General features: G+C 39.5%; 1 protein-coding gene across 20 annotated transcripts in view; it reads right to left on the reverse strand.

The window, feature by feature from the left end:
* DST (dystonin) overlaps window positions 1-24,948 on the reverse strand; it is a 307,703-nt gene that overhangs the window by 173,812 nt on the left and 108,943 nt on the right. For 10 of the 20 annotated variants that reach the window (XM_065632833.1, XM_065632844.1, XM_065632843.1 and 7 more), the window contains 3 exons: window positions 17,400-17,489; window positions 14,736-14,813; window positions 12,108-12,200 (listed from right to left, as the gene is read on the reverse strand). In XM_065632833.1, coding sequence (XP_065488905.1) covers window positions 12,108-12,200; window positions 14,736-14,813; window positions 17,400-17,489 — 261 coding nt within the window. Of the gene's footprint in view, window positions 1-1,637; window positions 2,555-12,107; window positions 12,201-14,735; window positions 14,814-16,835; window positions 16,872-17,399; window positions 17,490-24,948 lie in introns of those variants that run through there. The other 10 variants (XM_065632839.1, XM_065632832.1, XM_065632823.1 and 7 more) reach the window with 2 other exon arrangements.

Consider the following 24,948-nt stretch of genomic DNA (forward strand, 5'->3'; position numbering starts at 1 on the left):
TAACTGCAAACCTTGTGTATCAGCTCAGGCTGGTAACAGGAACTTTGAGGATAACTAACAGCTTCACTGTTTTATACTGAAATACAAGACATGCAAATACTAATTTAGTTCTCAAAAGTAATCAAAAGGAAAGTGGTCATGACTTAAAATAAGCTAGAGTCTGAAATCTAGTCTTCTTCCTGCATTTGTTTTCAGGTCAAAGCTAGGTGGTCTTAAAATTACTCATACTCGAAATCTTGGGTGGAGAAAGGGAGCTGAACTGAAAACCAGACATTTCAGCAACTTGAGCATTTAGCTTGACCTGTTAGCAGATTTCATATTTATACCATCACGCAGTGTTTTATCAATATCACCAGCACAGGCCTCAGTATTGATGTAGGTGCTCAACAAAAGCCTCATGTTTCCCCCCCTATTCCTGTGGTAACAAGGGTTGTATGCCTGGTTAGAGTAATAACTGCAACAATATTAGAAGCTGTATTATTCTGATTATAAAGAAAAAGCAGCCATGCTTGGCAGAACTGACAAGGCCTCATACTCTTTTACTCAGTAATGACGTTTTGTTCAAATCAAAGAACATCCCTAAGCTGTTCCTGAATTCCAGCTAAGATTAGAAGGGCAAAGATCTCTATGTGTATTAGGAGGCTATTTGCACTAGTGTGTACTGTGTGATGTAATTTGGTCTGTTATCTGTATTTAAAAACTAAGCTCAGAAAAATATAATATGATTCCTGTTACAAAAGTAAATTATGTAAACAACAGAAGTGCAGTTACTCTTTGCTGGAAAGAGTACCTTTGGCACAAGTCCATTCCCTCTGTTCACCCAACTCAAAGCTCAGACGTCCACATTGAGCAAGGGAAATCAGTTTTGGACCAGTACCTGGATTCAGCATTTGACCAAAACTTACAGATGAGTGGGGCAGAACTGGTAATATGGATTGAATTGGTAAGCATGGATACCAACAGGAAAAAAAAAAATTGCTTTTCTTCCAATATTCTGCAACTAACCTCATGCTTCGGTTTCTTTTATTGTAAAAGGAAAATAATCCTACCCTCAGAGGAAGATGGAATTTCAATAATTACTATTAATAGGCCATACAGACAGTTTGGGGAGAAAGAGCTTTTAAAAGAAGTGTAGAGAGTTATTAACATGATTTATGATCACTTTTTCTATTTCAAGCTGCCTACATACTTCTATCTTTCTTCAGTTCCTATTGGCCATACTGAAAAGAATTAGAAGTATTCGTTTCCTTGATACAAGACCCGAAGGAATTACAAGACTATCAAAAGTTGATAAAATTTACCGCAGACATTAAATGTGAACTTAAACAACTCTCTAAAATTCACTCCACCTTCTAGAACCATTTTAACATGGAAATCTTTTTCCTAAATTAGGAAACAAATCAAACTACAGACAGCAAAACAGCACAAGAATACATCAACACTCTGGAAGAACAGAGATATTACTTAACCTGTGGAAAAGATGAAGTAATATGTCCTGTCCTATTACTACCTGTAGCATCGCAGCACGGGTAAAAGGCTTATATACAGCAAAGATATTTTTGTAACAGCAAAAATACTGTTCCGGTATTTATTCTTACTTAACTTTCAAATATTACATACTATGCCAAAATATTTACCTTGTTCCTGTTTGGTGGGATGCTAAATAATGTATTTTCTTTAAACAACTGGGAAAACACAGCATCAGAGGAATAAAACCTGGTTTGTTCAAGCAGCGGATCTCTTTTGCTTTCAGAAAGAAAGTGATGCAGCTTTTCGGATTTACTGCTTTCTGGGACATCTTCAACAACTCTGAAAGAAGTTCTGTTTAACCCAGTTTCGTCATGTTGTCTACCTAAAATGTGGATAGCAGAATCCAAGCTGGCTGCTTTTCCATAACAAAGACAACTAGATTTCTTCAGGAATGCAAATTCTCTCCTTTTGTCATCCTCAGAGCATTTCCTCTTCCGTGTACAGTGTTTCTCTGAACTCCTCTTGCCTTGCTCCTTTAACCATGTCTCTGTTTCATCAGACTTGGAGAGCCTCTGATTATCACCGTGAAAACTGTCCTCACAAAGAGAATCACTCTTTGTTTCATCCAGTACAACTTTTGCTTTAATAAGATCAGCTGAAAGGTCTGTACTCACGGGCAGAGCATTACCGGCCACTGTCACTCTCCGGGGGAAGGAATCAGCCAATTCCATACCCTTGGGATGTTTCTCTGTGTTTTCTGAAATCTCCACTTCATACCGGCTTCTTTCTTCATTTTCTTTAACCTGTACTGAATCTGGTCCCTCCTCGATTGACTTCTTTCTCCTTTTTCTTCTGAAATATCTTCTTCCAGGGGAATGTTTAGCTGGACTTAAGGGAGCTTTGGCGGGATCTAAACAGTGTTCTTCTTTTTCAGCCCTCACACATCCACAGACATTCCCCATTTGGCTTTCGGTAACTCACGCTCGCACAGTCCCATTCATCCCCGTATATTTACATACACTTAAATCCTCCTCAGAAAGTTAAGAACTGCCATTTGCACCGTAATTTCTTCCAGACTTCACGTCCATCCTCCTCAGTACGTAGCCATTTTGCTTATGAGAAATGCACACGCAATAAACGTTGTGGCAGGGTGCCCAGGCAGGGCCTGTGTCTGATTAGACACTGTGGCTTATTTCTGGCCACCAATCCTCTTAAATAAACATCACTGCTTCAGCGCTGGGCTGTAACGCCGATGGCCTTTCACAGAGATGACATAGCACTTACGAGTAACAGAAAATCCTCGCCTGCATTTTAACTTCCCGTTTCATTTAGTAACTCGAGCAAGATAAACTAGAAAAGTATGCAGCAACCTTTGAAACTATTAGCTACACTCCAAATCCAAAAGTAAGCAGGGCAGCAAATAGCAGGGATTTAGCTAGCAGATTTGGTTTGCAATTCGTGTTTTTATTACGTATCCAATGATCCCACAGAAGGGAAGATTAAAGTGAAGGATCAGAGATTGCTCTGACAGCTTGTTGAGGGTCAAATTTTTATTTGTATGTGGAGTTTTCATAGCAGCTGATGTGATTTTTCACTGATTTGTCAGCTATAAATAACCTGCTGCTTCGCTACTATCATATAAGCATAACAGCTTGCTCAGGGCAGTGGTGCCATGTCCTGGGGGCTGGAACTTTGGAACAGATTTGAACCTTTTGGCAGATAAAGGTGAAACAAATCATAAGAGCCAGTCTGTCTAGAAACTGTCCACAAAGTTACAGTTTATAAGAATGGAGCTTTATCCTCCTCCCATGCTCCTGTTCTGTAAGCATTTCTGTGTAGCTCTAAATAATAACATCTAAGAAGCATCTAACCACACCTGAAACTGGGTACAAATGTACGCTATATTCAAATGCAAGTCTAATCACCAGCATACTTTGGAAAATATCTTTTCAAGCTTCCACTTGATTTTTGTTACTGATATGCAAAACCTACTAAAACTAACACACATCAGCAGGGGTCGGTGTGTATGGTTCCTCATGCCAAGAAAGAACAAGCCAGTGACGTGCCAAGCATTATCAGGCATTACCATAGAGTTTTCCTTGAAAAGGAATTGCAATAATGAAAGCCAGACTTTATCCCCAGGGGCCAGTTCCACTGAAGTATTCTATGAGATTTTACTGATGTCTGATTCATCTAGAATAAATACAACAACAAAGAAGTAGGATCAGCCTACAAAGAATTTCCAACAAAATTTTATACCATAACACTAAGGGGCTAGGAGGCTGTCAGAGAATACCCTGTACAGCGACAGACAGGCAGCTACACACAGGCACAATACCGACATGTTTCTTTTCAAAGTCGATGCTTATGCCATGACCGCACTCTTTCGCAGCCTCAATTTGTATTTGCATTTGTAGTACACTTACCATACAGGTGCGGTTGTGACATTAGCTCTCTTTACTCACAGTACAAAGCTGTATTCCAGTCAGCTTAGAAAAGCGACTTTCAGTCATGGCCCAGAGGACTCACTGATTGAAAACACACATCCACATGGGACTGAGTTGGGTCCTGACTTGTCCCCCCCTTAATTAATAGAAAAGCACATTTTTAAAAAGTCTTTGGAAATGACATTGCTCTGTTTGTACAAACAAATGGCTTTTACACTGGAAAATACACTTCTCTTTCTCCTCTCTCATCAGAAGATTCAGGACTTCGCAGTGCAACAGATCAAGACCGAGTTACACACATGTATAGCTTCTGGTTTAATAATAATATGTCTAATAATAATATATGGTAAGACATATTATAATCATTATGAAATATTACATTATGCACTCATAAAAACAGACTTACTATGGCTATCCTGATAAAGTAGAAATTATGTAAAAGGTTAAAGACAAGACTGCCAAGCATTTGAATGAAAAATTGCTATACTAATTCTCTAATCAAAAATGTATTGAAGTAAATATAGACTAACACAAGTACACTACCAATGTTGTTCTTCACCCACAAATTTCGTGGGAGTTAAGAATTTGTTTAAAAATAGTGCACATTTTTATTTTCCAGTGCAAGTGGCATACTTCAGTTAAGACACACAGGCACTGAGGTTTCTAAACAATAATTACATTAGACTGAGTTCTAATGGAGTGTGATTTACTATATTCCTTTTTAAAAACTGTTTACATATTTAACAATCAGCATGATACCATGTAATTCTAAAGAGAAAACGTCCCTAAAGAATTCTCTGTTATTTCAAAACTCCTGTTAGAGTTGGTGTCAATCCGTCATAAAAATTTCAAATCAAATCCAATTCAAGATAGGTCAGAAGAAACACATAGTTATTTTACAGCTGACAATCTGTGTCTTGTAATGTAATCAGTAATTTAGAAAGTCTCTGATTTTGCACATTCTCTTTCATATATACCTTAAATCGAGCTTTTTTGATTTTTTTTCTTAAGAGTAGGTAATTAACTTTTTCAGAAAATCAGGTGCTTCTGAAGCAGAATTTAAAAATTGCAGTAGCAAAAATACAAGAATCAGTTCTGAAACACTGGTTACAAGTTCAGTGCTCTCAACAATCCTGGCTTACTGCTGCATATTCCAGGTCAATTTAGTTAAATGCACAGACTATATCTGCAACTATTCATAGAATTTTACCATTTCTAAATATTCACTAGGAACAAATGCATTCCAAATAGATCTCTACAGATTGCTAGTAGTATTTGTGCCTTTCTGTCTTAGCTATTTCTAGAAATAGCTAAAAAATATGTATTTTTGATACTTAATAAGCAATTTAGCAATACTGACCAGCTGTTCCCTGTGTGAGATGGCTATCACCTCTATATTAACAATTCTTTCTACTGCTCCTTGTTTTTCCATGAACCAAAAAGTAACTTTATAGTCACTTTAACTTTGTAAGTTACTTATGCTCTTGAACCAATGAAAAGATCAAGGACAAAAGAATTGACAAATTGCATTTACATCGGTTGTATTTTTTTAATATGAAAAAGCCTATGCAAAATCATATTCCCTGTTAAGGGAAGATGATAAATGAAAATGTGAGTAACTAAGGGCAAAATAACCGCTTTCAGCCCATTTAAATTCTATTAAAGTCATAACTTTGGTCTCAGCAAGGAAAGAAACAGACACAACAGGATTACACTGGAAAGGGAAGTTGAAATTCCCTCTAAGCCCTGTCTGTGAGCGCAAAGAAAGATGGCATTCTAAAGCACCAAAAGAGACTACCCCTGAAGGCAACGAGAACCACCACAACATGGCAAAGACCTGACCGCACCAGGGGCTTTGTCTCACGTACCTGAAAAGACCCAAATAGCACTGGCTAAAGCCCAAGATCCAGATCATCAAAGCTGTTAAAATACTATCATGGATTTGTTTTTGTTAACAAAAGACTCAAAGATACAAATTTATACCCACCAATGCTGGAAAGTTTTAGGGGGAGATTAGCAAAAGACTTTTTCTGGCACATAAACCCTTAAGGAGTATAACATGAATAAAGAATTAGACCGACACTTGTCTGCAATTTGATCTGCCTTAGAGGCTGCTTAATCACAAACAAGAGGTTAACATTAAGACATGGCAAACAAAAGATTAACATTGAGATATGAAATAACTCATGCAGATTTGTTTGAGTCTGCATTTAACCATAGATTTCTGTAACTTGTCAAGCACGACTGTGAAATGCATTATGCTCTTAACAAGAGATAGGTGTATTGCACACTGAAGTGGCGACATTGTTGAATATCTATTTGTTAGTCTGCAAAATACTGAGACCTTTCGCCCTTTGTGCCCTGCTAATTTACGCTTTATCATTGGTTTCATACAGTTATCAAACATCATAAAGGAAAGGTTATTCCACTTTTTCAACTCAAACCACACCTGGTATCTTTTGCCCTAGAATAACATAATCAAGAGCCTACTAGGAATGCATTTCAGGTAGTTTTGGATCAAAGATCTCTTCCTCCTCTTGTTGTTGTTGATGCAGCACAGCGAAAGCAACAGAAGCTTTTGCATAAATGGGACATCATTTCCTGGTACTAAAACAGCACATTAGATCACCAGCAAGCATTTTGTTGCACAGCCCAAAGATCACATGCAGAATGACAGAGAGAGAGACATAAGCCAAAGAGAAAGTGAAAAGTAAAGCAACACAAGATAAGAGAACAAGACAAAAAATAAAGGCTTGGCAGCACACAACATAACAAAGGTTATATTTGGAGCTGTTTGAGCTGTCCTGGCAACCACTGCTCAAAATCTGAAAGAGCTGTTCAGCTTTCAGGTACCACTGAGGTACCAAAAGTCACGACCCTGAACAGGAGATGTTTTATACCCAGGGAGATAGCTTACTAAAAGAGGAAATTGTTCCTTGTTGATAGTTTTATGGGATTAAGGACAAAAAGAATCAAACGGATGAGCTAACTGTTCGTACATCTTATCCTGCTGCAGATATCCCGCTACTTGTAGAGATGACGTCTAAATATGACTCTGCAATGAGCCTTAATATGCCTTTTGTCCTTGTAATTCAGATGAGTCCCAGAAATTCCAAGAACTCCACACTCATTTTCTGAGTTACCATTTATTTTTATTGCTGAAGAATTCAGGAAGAGATAAGTAGAAGCTCAGTTGAGGAATAAAATACAGGAAGAGTATACCCATCATATGCTGAATGACAGGTCTGCTGCAATGGCTAATGACTGGGAATCGCACCTCCTGGGTGGAATACAGTTTCCCCTATGACCACTTATCATCAGAGATTAGACAACTGAACACATGGCCCCATCTTCAGATCTTTGAGAAGATCAGACCTTGAACTGTTCTGGCTATTTTAAAGCAGAGGCAGATTAAATTTCACTCCTTGTGAAGGGAGAAGAAAAGCAGGCAGCATCTCTCACGTAGTGACTCCATCACAGATTTATCAGAACAGAACTGAAGCAGAGGATGGTGCATGGGTCCCAGAACATCCCATTATTCCTCTGCCTTCTGCATGTGATCTATTGGAATGGGCCACCACAGCTGAGCTGTGTCCTCCTCTGGCCACCCTGTACAAAGGCCACAACCTTCATGACCAACCCAAGAATACTTCAAAATTACTACCTGCCTTGCAAGCTCTGAACCCTTGACTGCAGTAAGGGGTATCAGGAACTTGAGAAACAGCTGCATAGTCATCTTTTATCTCAGCCAAGTCATCTGCAAACAAATGCACCCTTCTTACCTTTTTGCCCAACACAGGCGGAAGTTTAACTGCTGATCTGCTGGACCAAGCAAACAGTCTATAGACTGCTTCGGAGTAGACTGACAAAGAAAGCATTTTGCTCGATGGTTTACGGGAAGTCAGCAGCAAACAAAAAGTATTTGCTGGCTTACAAGAAAAACACAAAGAGGTTACATATGCCCGAAGGAGGCCTGAGAGCAAGCAGCCACCTGGCCAGAGGAGCTGGACTGTCCTGTAACAAAAACAATATCGACTGAAGCCTTGAAAAGCAGCACCCTATAAAGAGGCCTGACAGTGGGGAGCTAGGGAGGGTGGAAGGAAAAGTGTTTCACAGCAGTTCCTGAGCTGCAAAATTATGATGAAACTGAAAAAGTCTATTGAATCATGACTTAGAAGCTCCAGAAATTTTTTAAGGTCTGAGTTTACAAAGCCCTGCTCTTGGATGCCTTAAAGTTTGAAGTTTCAAGTTTTGTCTCTCTTTTTTTTTTCCCCCCAAATCACTGCAAATTATTCCAAATATTTAACATTTGCTAAATTAAAGAATGTTTGCAGTGGTTTGAAAATAAATTATGACAAATTTTCACAGAAATTATCTTACTAAAATCGTGGTTATTTACTGAGGCAAATTTCTGCTTTCATTTACAGTTGCTTATCTCCAATGTCATCAGTGAAAATACACTGGGTGTTGAATGAGGAGTCCAAACAAGCATTAATCTGGACATTTATACATACAGCCTATAATTATACAAAATACTGCAGTGTGATTGAGCATGTTCTACAGGTGCCAGGAAAATAACTTACAATAGTTATTGCATTATGAAACTTAATTTTTAAAAAGCCACATATTATTAAAAGCATGTGAAACATTGAAAGCTTGCCTAAATCCTAATAACATACATCTCAGAGATTTTCAATATACACAGGACAAATTATTTTCTAACACACCCAATTCAATAAACCACCGGATTTCCCATTCCATCTTTCTTATATCTTACACATAATTACTTGGGACACAGAAGAACGTACAATTTCTGGACTTGTGCAGCTGCAAAAGTAAGTGGAATAACTCAGAACAACAGCTATATTTATCTAATTATGGGTACCAAGTTACAAAGCCATAACCATCTCTAGACGTAATTCAGATGCAAGAGAAACAACCCTCAAACGTGTATCATCTTTTGTTCATCATGTCTTTCCCCTAAATCATTCCTAAATTCATTCCAATACTCAGAAGGATTTTCTGTTTTGAAGAAATATTATCCTCCACATAAGTGTCATGACTCAGAGAAACAAGCAGCCACAAACAACAGCCAAAAAAAATCCCTGGCATCTTGACTACCTCCCAGGCTGCAGTGTTATCAGAATACACTTAAATAATGGAGCAGCAGCAGTAACATCACACAGCAAATAACTCCTTAGACTCACTGGGAAGTTAAACTATTCTGCAAATGCTAGGAAAACTTAAGGCACAGTTCAGATTAAGACATCTCAATGTAGGTGTCTACATATACATGGTTACGTGCTGCCTATGTCTTGAAGAGCTCATTTTATCCAGTGGTGGCAAGATTTAAGTTTCCTAAATGTGACCTTCTAGAGCTCTCTGAGATACCCTGCTGTATCGCAACCAGCCTCCAGCTGCAGGTCTAGAAGAGCATGGGTCTCTCATAGATCTGGTGCTCCATCAGAGAACCCCACACATATGTCCTGGATATTCTAGCACACCTCAGATGTGCCTCAAATGTCATCTGTCTTTGGAAAACTAAATGTAAAACCCTGGAGATCTAGTTAGTGTAATCAATGGATCTTGAACACCCTGAAGCAGAGACATAAGAAGAAAGTCAATTGGCCATCTAGAACACGTGAGACACTTAAAACTGCCCAAGATATCTACATGGGGATAGCAGATACTGCATATTCTACTGGATATGATGTGTCCTCTCAGATCACAACAGTACTCAGCAGATACTCTACGTACCTACTACAAGGGATTGGAATTGCTCCAGCAGCCTCACCCACTGTATTGACTTGCCCTGCATGTCTCTGACCTGTTGCTAAACTCGTTTACAACCATTTCAGATGCAGTTTATCCTGCCTGATCTGTCTCTTCCCAGATGATGATGGGTCTCCCATAAAACCTATGTCATGTTTCTCACACTCAGGTGGGTATCTCATCAATCTCCAACACCACAGATGTTTACGTTCAGTCAAATGGAGCGAGTCTCTAGTTGCTGGTTGGCTGACTCACTCTCTAGGCTGTACTAGCTGTGTAGACTAAACCTCTGCCACTCAGATTAGCAGATTACAGGGACAATTTAGACACTTAATGCATATGAACACAGCTCCCCATAAGCACCTGGATTTAGGTGTCTTAACTTCAATCTGAATCTCACCATAATATCTATAGGATTATAGATAACCACTATCTATAGGATTACTCCATGCATAAACAGTTATTGCCATGAAGCTTCATCCCTTTGTGAAGATTCTGCTGTTAAGACTTTTCTGTTCAGACTTTTCTCTCATTCAAAACTTAAGTGAAGCCAAAAAAAAGTATGTGAGGTGTAAGCATACATATTCTTTTGAACTTCCTTACACATTCTGAAGGCAAATCAGCCATAAAAGGGTGTCGATGACATTAAATTGCCATTACTTCAAAAGAAGTGATGCACCCGTAAATGCCAGGGTAGCACAGATTAGCTCAGAGGGTGTCTCTTACATCACCTTACGAATCCCTTCTGCATTCAGTGTAGGTACAGCAGCCAATAATAGCAAAGTAACAGAAAACATTTTTTAAAAAATCCTGTTCTTCAGTTATTTCCTATTTATTAATGAGGCTTAATATTTAGTCCAAGAAAAACTATTCATTCTTAAAATTATTTTAACACCATTTTTTAAAGATATTATTTTGAAAAAAATAAAAGCTGACAGCTCTGCAAGATCTAACTTGCACTGATAAAGATTTAGTTGGTAGTTACTGGGGGTCAGGACAGAGAAAAGTGTGTTTCAGCTACAATTTAAATGCTTCTACACATTTCATATGGAGCTGGATATCTTACAGGGGAAAATCATTGTCACAGCAGTTCACCTAAGTTAGTTACTTTATATAAATGTTTTTCCTTCTCATAGTGTCTTACAGCTATAACTGGTAACACTAACTTTCTTTACTTCTTACAAGCACCCAAAATTGTGTCAGAAGTCCTGTGCTTCAGCTAGTGAGAAAAACTAACAATTTCATCCTGCAAAAACTTGTTAATCAGGTTCGGAAAGATAAAACATACATCAAGTCAAGGCTAATTTCAACTAACAGCTTTTATTAGTAAGTTTTTAATAATCTTTACTTTTTAAAACACAACAACATGCAATCACTGCCTACTCTGTGAGTCATGCTTAAATATGTTTAAGCCTAGCCTTCTTTCTCTGTATAACCATATGGGAGCAAAGACTCACACAACAGGGGGGACTGATGGAACTTCAGGTGCTCACTAGTAGTGAGCAGTTAATGGTTTCTCCTTTACCCTGTGCACTGGCCTGGCCTAAACTGTGCACCCTGTTTACACCAGGGCCACATTGGCTCTATTCATATCTTCTGCTCCTCATTAGGATTTGCAGAAAGGCAAATTAGATCCTAGCAGCCTTTTTGTTTTGTTTTGAAGGTTTTTAAAGAATTTTTTTCCCAGTCATAAAATCACGTGCTTTTTCTGTATGATCAAGTAACTTTCTGATCATTTAAAATGCCTGCACAACAGGGAGTTTATCACTAACAATGCTGCAGTCACTAAATGGGAATTATCTGTCATCTGAATTACATCATCTACAGTCAGGGCCATCGTGAAAGCCTCATTTTGAAGAGCAATTTAACACCACACACTGTAAGGCTGCATTATACTGTACACAATCCCACCAGTGTCCAACAACCAGAGTGCCACCTAGTGTGACCCGCCTGACCAGTGCTGGAGCCAAACAGCAGTGCCCAAGTGTGAGGGACTGCTCAAAAAGGCTGAGCTGTGTTCGCTAACATACTCATATCAGCAGAGAAATTCGGATCCAGAACTAAAAAAAATATTTTAAACCTTTTACTATATTTTAATACTCATCAAAAGAAGTCTGCAGAATAAAACAAGACTGCTTTGTCCAAGCGCTGGAAGGAAAACACCAACTTTTGTCTTTAATCATGTTCAAGACCCAAGGTATTTTTCCCTCACTCCAGACAGGAAATTAGCAAAGAAACACCACCTTCACATTCACTTCACCTCACAAAATACAGCATGGAAACCTTCAAATACACATTAGAGAAGAGAGATAATCTATATTTTTGCACAGCTTCTATGGAGTTCTAAGTTGACACATTCGTCATAACCATATGCAAGAATCTAACCCAAAACATACCATCAAGCAAAACTGGACTTACCTGAAAGTGCAAAATTATGGTCCATATCAACCCCAAAGTCAATTTGGGATTCCCATCTGTTATGTCATCATTTCTAATGTTAACTAGTTTCACCTGCCATGGCAAAAGGAAAATACAGACAAAATTGAAACACATGTCACAAATGCATGCTGCATTACACAGATGCGACTATAAAGGATGCATTACTTCCCAAATATACTCTGTTGGGTTTTTTTAATTCTCAAAAGTAGAAAGGAATTGCATTCTGGCTGTAAGCAGCACATCAGGAATCACCCTGTCCCACCGACACCGGGCAGATACCTCAGCTGTCACTATGCTGGCAGGTCCGCTCCCCATGCCAAATACCCTTCCCCTCAGCCCGTCTCAGAGGGGGAAAGGACAACAAGAATACGATGAACTAGAACTGTGGTGTTATCAGTCTCAGGCAATGCTGAGACCTGGGAAGCTCTCACCGCCTTTCTTCCCCGCCAAATTCTCCTGCAACAAAGCAACAATTCAGCAGCAGGAGAACTGGCCTGCTATAATACAGCAGCCTGGCTTGATAAAACCAGGAGGAGTTTAGTGTCACATTTAAATAACCAATGGCTTAATAATGTCAACAGTTACTATTGCTTCTTCCACTGTACTCATTGACAGTGCTACAAACATGAAATGGTTAACAGGATTAAAACAAAGGCTGAGATTTTTGCTGTGGCAATAAGCTCATATCCATAGTGAGTTCAATAATTCTATTTTCTTTGTTGTGTTACTATTATTAGTTAATTTCTCTATATGTATTATGTATCTGTATAGCCTAGCAATTAAAGATGACTCAGCTAAAAGGTGGTTTTTTTTTCCCTTCTTAGTAAAGTTATATACACGTGCTTTTCAACATATGCTCTGTTACCAACACCAAACAAGCAAAGGTGTGTCCTTTTCTTGATCTGCAGACATAATCTTAACCATTAGGTAACAAAAAAAAACCCACAACACAACAACACAAAAAACCAAACCAAAACAAAACACACCATCACACACAACAAAAGCACCACCGTAAACCAAAAGCACTGTCTCTGGGAGAAAATGTATTCCACAGTTCAAAAAAGAAATCATAAACAAATACAAATGTTTTACTCCCACTGCATTATAAAAACTGTTTGTGTTTGGCAAAACTCTGCAAGATAGTGAAATATCTTTGTTTTTTACTCTAAGTCAGGCTTCAAAATTATCAATATATAGGATGTCTCTGCCTTACAACCACAACAAAGCATTGTATTTGGAGGTTATACAGCCAACCTGAGGAAGTTCTCTCCTCAATATGGTTTAGAAACACCTGACATGGGGCTGAAACTTTCATCAAATGCAAGTCCCTCTACCAACTTGCCCTACAAGCATTTTGTACAGTGGAGCACAGACATCTTCACAGAACTGCGAGGCTAAAGAGAGCACAAAAATCCTCAGATCACAGTTGACAGCTGCATGATGGAGACCTGCGGTTCCCAATGACACACACACGTTCATAAACATGAGGATGACCTGATCCTTCATCTCCTGCATTTAATATGTGTGGTCTGTCATGCATAAACAAGGCATGGTACCGCACAAGTCCAGAGGTCTCGCTGCATAAAAATGCCATTGTGACTGTCATTTCAAGTAGCCAGTCATTTACTTTACAGCATATTTGTTCGGTGGCTCACTTCGGTTAACAGGAAAAGTTCGCTTTGAATTCAGCAAAGCAGGATTGAGTTCTCAGTGCACACACACTCAGTGACCCAAAAGATGGTTTGCAATTTCACTCAGAATATGAAAAGACATCTGTTTTTACAACCAAATTAAGTACCTGTCTATGGTTTGCTACCTCATATTTTTTCAAACCTTTCAAATAGCAAATTATATGTAATAAGTAAATAAATCAATAAAATCAACTGATCAGAAAGCAAGTTTCCAGTATCAACTCGTTTGGATGGGATGGGTAAGGAGGTAGTTCTTCCTTCCATCCATGTTTTGGCCATTTTTTAATATTGACATTTTGCAAAAGGAGAAAGCAGGAATCCTCTGAGTGTTTAAAAGAAATTTAAAAGTGGAAAGAAACTTGCAGCACTGGAAACCATCCAGCAGTGTAGATTTCAAGTGTTTGGCTTAAAGGTGAAATTAAGCCTGAATCTTCCACAGCCCAGGTGACTCTGCTGCCTTTCTAGGCCACCGGTTTTGCTTTCATCAGGATCAAGGCTTGAGAAAGTTTTCCCAAAAAAACCATAATCAAACCAAGGAACTCCCACGCAATGTTCTAATTTCTGAATCTGCATTTTGCACTAAAAATTAGATTGTGAAGCAAACTTCATACCAGCTAGTGTCTGGACAGCATGAAAGATAGTCAAATCTACTGTAAACAACTCCTGAGGATCTTACCCATAATTTTCTCATCTTATAACATCATATACCACATGAAGTGTGTTAATGTTATTGTTCAGACAAGGGTGACGTAAAGTTACCTTTCCCACATCTCTCAACCATCTCAAGCCTCAGATCAAGCCAGGCCTACACCAGCAGCTATTACACAACACGTACAAAAGACCAAGTAGGACACTTATTTTCTATTAGCTACAGGTGACAAAATTTTCAAGTTTTTTATTAAACTTTTCACCATACCTGGCGTTTTTTCAAATAGTCAAGTGCAATTTGGACGTTCTGGAGTCTGTGAAAACGCATCCGACCTTTTTCTCGGGGCTAAAATTATAAAATAATAATTGTGAGATTTTCTCATCAGACAAAAGAACAAACAGTCTCATTTAAAAGACACCACATAAAACAATTGAGGCACTACATTTTTAACGAAGCCAATACCTTTGGTGGAAAAGCGTGCTTTAAGAATTTATTTTTTTAAACTGTAGCTGAAATTTTTCAGCACAGTGGATAGCAAGAGAGACCAGTGGTCCCCAGCTGCAACTTTGATCCATGCAGGCTGGTAGTTGTTCCCCTGTGAAGTACTATTAAAGCCAAGAGGGCTAAAAAAGGCCCTACATGAATCTACCTACCGAAACTAAACTGTAATATATTATTATTTAAGATTTACAACATATTAAGCAAAGCAAGATATAAGCAATGTCATGGACCTTTATGTTGCTCTGGTAAACTCTGTGATGGAAAAGCTGACCTCTGTACACAACTTCATGATTTAATGTTGTTTATTTATGGTAGACTGCATAATCATTATGATATAGATATATATTTATTTAAAGCATCTAATGAAGATAATACCTTCCTCCAAACAGAAAAATACAACATATACAGCTCTAGAGTGTAAGTTTAAACTGTTGACTTGGGTAGAACACTGCAAAGCGTGAAAAAAAAAAAAAAACCTTAACAAATCACTCTTCTCACAGCAAAGTCAAAACTAGCAAGAAGAAACTGTAAAATAAGCATGAGTGGTGTGTTAATGGAAAGATGGCAAAACTGCATGCAGTTAGTATAAAATCACCAAGAAGAAGAATCACACAGAAAAAGCATATTTTACTTAGCTGTCACAGATCAGCAATGGGAAAGCAGTTAAATTTATATCATCATCATCATATCCAAATCCTTCTATTCTTCTTATTTCAGATTTTTCACAAACTTTCACAGCAATAAACTGAAGGGGACTATAATTGCTAGGGATCACCCATGAATATGAGCATTTCCTCAGTGAATCACTGTGAAACACACAGATACAAGCCCAAGCCTTCCTCAACTGCCTTTTTTTTTTTCCCTGTGGAGTATCCGACGCTTGCCAAAAGAAAACATGAGAAAATGAAGTTGAAAAAGAAGCATAAACTAAAACACAAAAAATTTTAATTTGCATTATAGAACCTTCAATTTAGCTCCTTGTATTTCATACAGATAGCCCAGGATCAAGCCCCACATCCCTCGCTAACAAGTCACCTCCCCAGATGGACTGAAGGACTGCAGATCTGGTACCTGGATTCCCACAGAGAGGGTATAATAAATCCCAAACTATATAGTCAGGTATAGCATCTCAGAGGGGAAATATTTTTTTCACCGTACAGCTACAATGCAGCATTTTGAGTTATATTATGCCCCAGGAAAAAAAAGCCCACAAATGCCACCGAATTTAAAACTGCAACGCAACACATGGGGAGCCCAGAAGGCACTCGGGCCCTATGACAGCGAGTTGCTTTAGCAAAGGCAAATAATGCCAGGTCTACAAAGGCATGAAACAGCTCACTTGGCCTAACAAGCACTCAGCATTTTACACTTTATAAGTAGATATTTCCCTTCTGGATGGTTAAAACATAGTGAAATGATAATTCAGCATTTGTTGCGAGAAAGATAAACCCTGCAAACAATCCGTATATGTAGCAGCCACTACACGGAGCTGTCACTTTGCTTCGATAAAAATAACTATTACATTTGATTAACAACTAGATCTGCACATCTGAATTGCCTCATTTCAAAATATTATCCAATATTATGTCAAATACATTTGTGTTTCAGCTGTTCACAAAAAAGCTGAATAAAAATTCGTCTTTATCATATGTTTATCACAAACATATGTATCCTGGTTTACCAACAAGAGTTTTTTTGACCTTTCTACAGCACACTACTGCAGCACACCAAACTAAGAATTTACAAGAGCAGACACCACACTTCAAACGCTACGTTAGTACAGTTATGGGGGTCGGCACCTACCCCCTTATCCTCATCCTCCACATCCTCATGCTGTTCATTTGCGCATGCTTCTGTAGAACTCACCAACCGTAAGGTCTTCAAAAAATCTCGCTCTCTCGGCTAATGAATATAACAGACGGGAGACAGGACAGCAAAAACACAAGACAGACCACAAATGAAAAGAAGAGCATGAAAAGAAGAACATAATGAAGAGAACAAATACCAAGCAAGGGAAGTAATGCTCACAAAGAAAGGAAATGACACCTGAGAAGTGTTAGACAATTTCAGGGACATTTTATCCTTGCTATTTGTAAGTTACTCCCTGGAACGCCAAGGGACTTTAAGCATCCAGTACTTGTTAAAAGAAAAATTGTAAAGAAAAGGGAAGAACAGAAAAAATAGCGCATTAGCCTATTAAGAAAGGAAGTCTCACTGACCACAAGAAATGAAGAGAACAGATTGTATTCCTCCACAAAATTCAGAGTGGGATATTTTACCGACAGAAATACAACTTGTGTCTTTGGTATCAAGTCACGGATTTTGTAAAATGTCAAAGAAACCTCCAGCAGTCAATACCTAAAGAGTTAACAAACAGAGCAAATGTATATATAACAAACTGGAACCACGTATTCTTATGTAAAAGCTTACCAAGGTGTCTCCAGAAAGGACTTCTAAAAGGGAGATCAAGTTATGTCCATCTCTTAGGTCTTCATACAGGTCATTCACATGCTTTCGAACCTACAGAGGTAAAGACAAAAATTACATATAAGACCACCAGTTATACCTGAGAATTCACACTCTCATTAACACACATTCTAACACACAGATAAACCTCAGATATACCTCAGCATGGCTTTTCAAATTTATTCACTTTCATGACAAATTTACAAACCTAAATTAATCGTAACAGGCAAAATTCACATCTATGTCTGTCTGCACTTGCACAGTTCCATCACATTTTCTTTCATTTTACTGAAAAGGAAATAAAAAGTAATACAAAGTTATGGGTAATGAATGCACGTAGGAATGAAAAAAACCTGCATCTGACAATTTAAACATTACCAGATGCCCACCTATTTTGACCTCAATAATGACTGCTAACAGACAACACTAGCTAGATCCAATGAACTGTAAAAAAATACACATGAAGTATATATCATCCTCAGCATGCATCTTCACTGGAACCAGGCCAAAACTTAAAGCATTTTCTGGCCTTAAGCTTACTACTAATCTAAGCATACCATCCACCAATTAACAGCGTGTTTAGTTACCTCAGATTTCACAGAACTTAGCGAGTTTTCCCATTTGCTCACATGTCCACCTCATACACTATACCAAAGAAATATGACGTTAGGTTGATCTAGTGAAGCTGAGGATGCGCACAGCCCTTCCCACCAGCCGTGTGGGTGGCAGAGCTGAATTTGCCTACCGCTCAGCAGAACCACACAACCAGCAATCACCAACCCAGCCATCCCGTCCCCTCCTGTGGTGGCCCTAATAGATGTCAGCCTTTGCCAGCTGAACGCATTCAACTAATGTGGGCTGAGAAGCACTGATAACCAGGAGACCCCACAAGGCCACCCAAGAGCAAGGGAGCAGATATAACGAAAAGAGAGACAGTTGAAAGCCTAACTTTTCTGACAGGCACAATAAAGCTGGGAGATGTCTGTCCACAAGCCAACTTCTTGTTTCTTAGCATTAGCTTAAATACAACTTATTTGAAATTTCTTTAATGATTTCAGCCAGCTACTCTTTAAACATGAAACAAAGGGTCTCGTTTATCAGAAGCAGAGATTTTTGACATTGCCAGCCAAGGCAAAGGACTTTCCAGCTACAGTTTCACATCAGTTCCCTGGCATTCCCATCAAGGTGCCAGATCAGAAACTTCCTAAGCTTGCAGAGGATAAAATACAACACCAGGAATGTCTTCTGAAGTTATCACCTCTACTAGAGACAAATTGTACTTCTAATATGAGATCTATGGGACACTCCTCTGACTGCCAACATTTCTCTGTGTATGATGAGGACAGAAGGAATCGACCCTGATCTTCAACTTCATACAACAGCTCTGTTTCCCTGACTTTTAGGGCTATGTCTATATCAATCCAGTTGAATAAATAACTGTCTCCATACTGGTGATTAGCTTCATAAATACTTTTTAGTTCAGGTTTTCTTACTTCAACTTTTAAGCATGACCTTGCCTTGTGATGTGTTTTCACAAAGACCATCATCTTAACTGAGAATAATATTAGGGCATATTTATGCTCATGCAGAACACTAGCCAGAACAAATCACCCAGAAGACTGTTCCATAAGTAATTACAACTGATAATATTTTCCGAAACGTTTATGCAGACTCTACATAAGCAGTTGAGTTACATACTAGTACTCATACATATACATAGCTTCATACACTCACACACATACAAAAAAAAAAAAAATTAACATTTAGGTGTGATTTTAAAATAATCCTGTAAGCAATTCATTTTAGAAAATTTCCAAGAGAAAAATTCTCTGGTAGTATTGAAGTACCATGAGGCTGAACAAAGAAAGAGAACAGATGTTCTGTGGTGAAAAGAAAGAAAAGGGAAGCCACATAGGTATCATTAAAATCCTTGATAAAAGACTTGACTATGCTAAATGCTTTAAAGATGAAAAGTACAAGGGTCTTTATTTTTCAAGCCAAAACAACTGTGGCTTTTTGTTTTTCTATTCAAAGAACTATGCTGAACTGAGTGCCAAAACTCTTTCTAGCAACAGCAGGCAATTTTTCTTTACAACACAACCCTGTGAGAGGGCTCCTCACCCCTCCAGCTAGGACGGGCCGCTCTCCACTGCCCTCAGGAGAGCAGAATCCCGAGGCAGAGCAGATCCACAGTGCGGGTTGGTGGCCAGAGTCATGGCAGAACATCAGGTTAAGGACAGAGAGATGTGCCTCTAACAGACACTCACCAGCACAGCTGAAGAGCTACCTGGGCAGCACCACGTCAATGCCCACACTCTTTTCAACACAGAACTCATGGCAGTTGCCCAACACGCAGGTATCTGAATTGCAGGATGAGAAACACTACCATTTCTCATCTGTCTGCTTGTATTTTCCATTAGATAATTTTGTTATCCTCCTGGTCTGTCTCTCACAACACACATTTGTTGACCTTCTGTTTGTTTCTTATACTCTGAGGTTTCCAAAGTATTACAGAGACAACCATCTTGCCCAACTTATCTTTCTAGAAATCACAGATGCTTCAGAGATGAACTCATACGGTGGATGAAGAAAGTGCCACAGAGCTGTCAAAACAGGAAAACCAGCAGTACACCTCAGACATCTATCTTAGTTCTGCCATTGGCTGACAATTACTGAGAGGATTAATTATTTAGGACATACTGTATTGGTATGCTGGTACAGGACAACATAATAAGGAAATTCCAATATCCTGAGCAATGGATGTGCACCTAAAAAGATGTATTTGAGCAACTAACGTTCAGCAAGCATGTTCACCCGAAGCAGCAGATCACTTCATTTAAAAGGAGCACCTTGGGGTGGATGGAGATCATGCATTGCCACTTGAGAAAAGCTTGCAAAATCATCTCTGCTATCTCTTGGGAAGGTCTCACCTCCCAACATATATAATGAACTCTTAGATCTCTAAATGCACAAGAAACAAATATTACTATTTCATCACTGTTTTGCCATCATCATATGCAGTCTTCCTTCAGAGCACGTAGTGCCACAAGTACTAGATGCAGATGGGGTTCCTGAATGGATCTGTGGGATCTGCCCATGTCATTAAGAGTTCTTGTGGCTTGTCCATAAAATAACTGAATTGTCAGTCTTACATTTTGCAAGGTTCATGTGCAAAGCAGACTATGTGCTGCCTCAGGCAACTTTTTGCAATATACCCACTTGAGCGCGGCAGATTTGAAAATTTGGGCATGATAAGCGATTCTTTAAGGGAAATGTGAGAGATGCTGAGGAGCATCTGACAAAACTTAAACAAGAGCAGCAAAATGGCTTCATCAGTCAGAAGGAGACCAGGAGAATTTAAGGCACTGTTTCAGAGGCAATTCCTCTTCCTATCTTCATCTTCTGGCACATATACTATGATGTTTGTGGCAAGTAAAGCTCATGTGGCAAGCATGAGATATTTTTGTATCATACTCTCCCAGTAAGCTTAAGCTTTGCAGTCTAGTACCTTGGGGAGAACCTCACTACCACCAGTAACAAACAGCTTTTAAAACTGCGGCAGTCACGGAGCTGCAGTCTTGCCCCTGGATGGCAGCACGTTAGGCACTTGACAAACGAAGACCGTGAAGCTGGCTGCCACCTCCAAAAGCCAGCAGCGTAATACCCCAGATAGCTCGCATAGCTTTATGATACCGTTCAGCTGACACATCTGGTTGTCCTTACAATCGAGTTGCTATCGATTCCACCCTCACGTACCATTCTGTTTCTGCAGTTAAAGACCCTGGCCACCAGGCCTGGCTTCCTCTTCTGTGGCTGGCATTGCAGCAAAGCTGTCATCACTGCCTTCAGTCTGCCTGGTTCTCATTTCCATCAATAGAGAACAAAGCCACGATTCAGCTGCCCAAACGCACACCTACAGGGCTGGGTTATGGTTATGTTTAGGGAGTATTGCCACTTAGCCTTCTCCTGCTTCTCCAGAAGGACTACGGTTTGCTTAAGTCCTGCCAACCAGTCTTCCACAGTCCTCAGTACCCTTAACACATCTCTAACAGCCCAGGATGTCCATACTTAGGGAACTGAAACTGCACACAGAGATCTCTGGTTTTGCCATGAACAAGCCATCTTCAATAGCAAGCCTGTTTCTTACCATTTTTCTTGATGTTATTAGTTGTGTTATGCTGACACTGGAACAAAATCTATTGTTTTACACAATAAAACCATAAGCTGCTTATGCTTGGTATGGGTAAAAGGGGAAGGACAGAAGATGCACAGGCTGGAATACAGTAGGAAGGTTATGCTAACACTGCCATACCTTTATGAAAACACAGAAGAAACATCCCCTTTTTCTTACTCAGAAGTAAATCTGGCAGGAAAATAGGGTTGTGGCCCTTTCTGTGTACACAGTGGGTGCACACCCAGCATATGCGCAGGGAAACCTCACATTCATGTTACGGTACATATTCCAGACCGGCACCTAAAATGTGAGGGATCATGTTCTTGACTGAAATAGTTTAGGAAGGAGCAGAAAAACATTAATGTGCTACGGGATCTAGAGTTGAGGCAAAAGAGAGTTCATAATCAGACTAGGCAGGAATAACTACAAGTGACTCTCAGGCCCCGGGGGCCACCAGGAATTCCCCCAAGGAAGGCAAGGAGGCAGGCGCTGCAGCCCCGGCAGGCTGCCAGGCTTGGAAACAAGGCAGAGTTCTGTGCTTGCACGCTTGCAAAATTTTCCATTTTTACAGGGTGAGGAAAGCAGACTATTGTAATCGAGTATCTTTCTTAAAACATGTGGAGTCTCCTGATCTGTATTATAATTAAGCTGAACTGATCATTACAAGAACGCACTAAACTAGATATTTTCTTACATTTTCCAGAAGAGGCAAGATTAGAATCAAATCTGAATCACATTTGTTTTGAAAAACTGATGTTCAGCTGACAAGCCTTTATAAAATCATTGTCATCCCCAGTCATTATAAAGTACTACAATACTATGGATCCAACAGAGGCTTTTCAGACCACATAGCCTGGGAAGGTCTTTTCAAGTACCACTGTCTTTGCTTCTGGAAGCAAAGTTAATTAAATGCCCAGCACAGACATAAAGCATTACCACTTTTCCAAAGGAAAATGGGATAAGGCTCAAAAGTTAGAACTGTAAGGGGTGTGTTTGGGAAAAAAGTGTCAGGCCTTAATTACCACTGAGGTCACCGATAAGTCCAAACAACAGCTGGCACAAGGCCACCGCAAGTTTCACAATGAACTTCAAATTTATTCTTTAAGAATCTGATTCGGTGCCCATGGAAAAAAGATCCCCTAAGACTCCCATTCACTTCAGCTACAGTAAAAGGCTTTTCTCTGAGACAATAGACACAGATAGTTAAGAGCCCCTATAATTACACTGTTCCACACAAAATGCCATCAGCATTCAGACCTCTGCAAAACTGGTGTGGTGACTGCATGAGACCCTGACATCCTGATGAGTTAAGCTTGTTTTTAAAGGACAAATTGTATTAAAAGCGCTACTGATGAGGAAACAGTTTTCTGTAAGTTTTGAAAATTTGTATGCTTTAGTCCTTTCACCTCTGAAAATTAAGGAATCATAAGTGGCAGTTCTAACTGGATGATAGCAAGTAAATCTATGCCATGAGTAGAGAACGAAAAACCTCTCATACATAAAGTTATATTTATGTACAAAAATAAAGGTTTACTATGCCAATACATGCAGCATGATTTATGAGAAACACTCAAATTCTGAACAGGTTGTAACAAGATCCATGCAGCACGTAATTGCCCAAATATCAGATTTCTCAAAATATTCTCACGTGACTGATCTGCCAAGCAAGGCTGCCTCTTCAAACACCTTCAACACCTCTTATTTTGCTCTGCAGACTTCTTAGATTCGCCCATGTAATGCACATGAGTGTTGCTCGATATGCTGCAAGGCCACTCCACCTCAGGCCATTTCCATCCCAAGGGGCTGTTTAGTGCAGCGAGGCGCTGAGCTGTGGTCCGTGGACAACCTGACGTCACACTGAGAGAGCAGGGAGCCAAAGCACTGACACACAGACTGACGTCCTCTCCCTGAGCCTCTCATGTTCTTTCATCTCCTTACTTTAAAACCAAAATCTATTTCTGGGGAAAACACAAACTGCAAATACACACCCTGGTCATGATGTTCGTTTTATACCGAATCCTATAATAAAGTGCACCCATTCTGTTAAAAATAAACAAGCGCAGGAGTTCTGGCAGGATGCAATCACTGGCTAAGCCTGCAGCAGTGACCTCTGGGCACAGCTCTCCCCAGGGACGGGCGCGGGGTGCAGGCACCCGAGCGCTGGGCTGCCGATGGTGCTGCTCCCCAACCCCAGCGCTGGACACCCCCCGCCCAGCAGACCCCAGCCTGCTCCCCACAACCCGACAGCACAAGGTGCAGCCAGGGACGGCCGTGAGGTGGCACAAGGGGAAAAACTTGTGCCCAGTCTCTCCCATGCACCTATTCACTCGCAAGTGAAGTCTGCTGAATCCAGGTTTAGGTCCAGTGGTCTGAAACTCACTGTTATTCTTTTGCTCGCCAGTCTGACAACCCACTCTGCAGGAAACATTTCTTGCAGCTCACTGAAAACAAATCATTCTTAGTTTCATACTCAGGAGTAATTTTCTAGCTGTTTGAGTTTGGATATTAATTTTCCCAACTAGTATGCACAGCTAATGCTACTCCATTTTGTAAAGTCCCTTTACCATTTCAAATACTTTTACCGAGTCACCTTTGAACAAGTCTCCCACACAAAGTGAGTTCAACACCCCTGATCTGTATTTATAACAAATGTTTCCTAACAGGAGGTTCATCCTTGGCTGCATCCTTGGGTTCATCCTTCACTTTCTCATCTGGCCAATGCTTTATACTCTATTAGCATGAGAACTTTGTGATTTGAACACACTTTATCTGTTTCACTCCTCTAAAGCCCTGCCCTTGTACCCAAGCTTGGATCAGTCACAAATATATGTATTTTTTTTTTTAATTAAACTTCACATCTCTTCCAGACAACTCAATCGTCCGATTAACCCATTGCTCTTACATACTCCGCTTTGCATTTGCCACCAGGCTTTGATTGTTCCAGATGTCTCTAGATAACTCTTAATAAACTAACTTCGTTACAAAAAAAAAAAAAAAGATACTTGTATGGCTACAAGGGAAATATACTGTTGCTCAATTAACAAAACCAAAAAAAACCCAGGCCACTGCTAAATCTTGTCCTTACATTTCTCTCCTTATATTCCTATGCTTGATTTCATGAAATGCATTACAATAGTGTCCTAATCCCCAATCAGCAAGTATGCAAGCAGGTGCATAATCTTACATTGATATAAAACAGTAGGACATAAACATGCACATCCCTGAGTCCTTATCTGGATTTCAGTAGCTGTGCGGTATCTGAAACACCCTTATTGTGCAGAACAAGTTGAAATAAATGTCTTATATGTAAAAATCTGCCTTTTCCACCTCCTACGGAAA

The sequence above is a fragment of the Caloenas nicobarica genome, chromosome 3 (assembly GCF_036013445.1).
Source record: "Caloenas nicobarica isolate bCalNic1 chromosome 3, bCalNic1.hap1, whole genome shotgun sequence".
Lineage (NCBI taxonomy): Eukaryota > Metazoa > Chordata > Aves > Columbiformes > Columbidae > Caloenas > Caloenas nicobarica.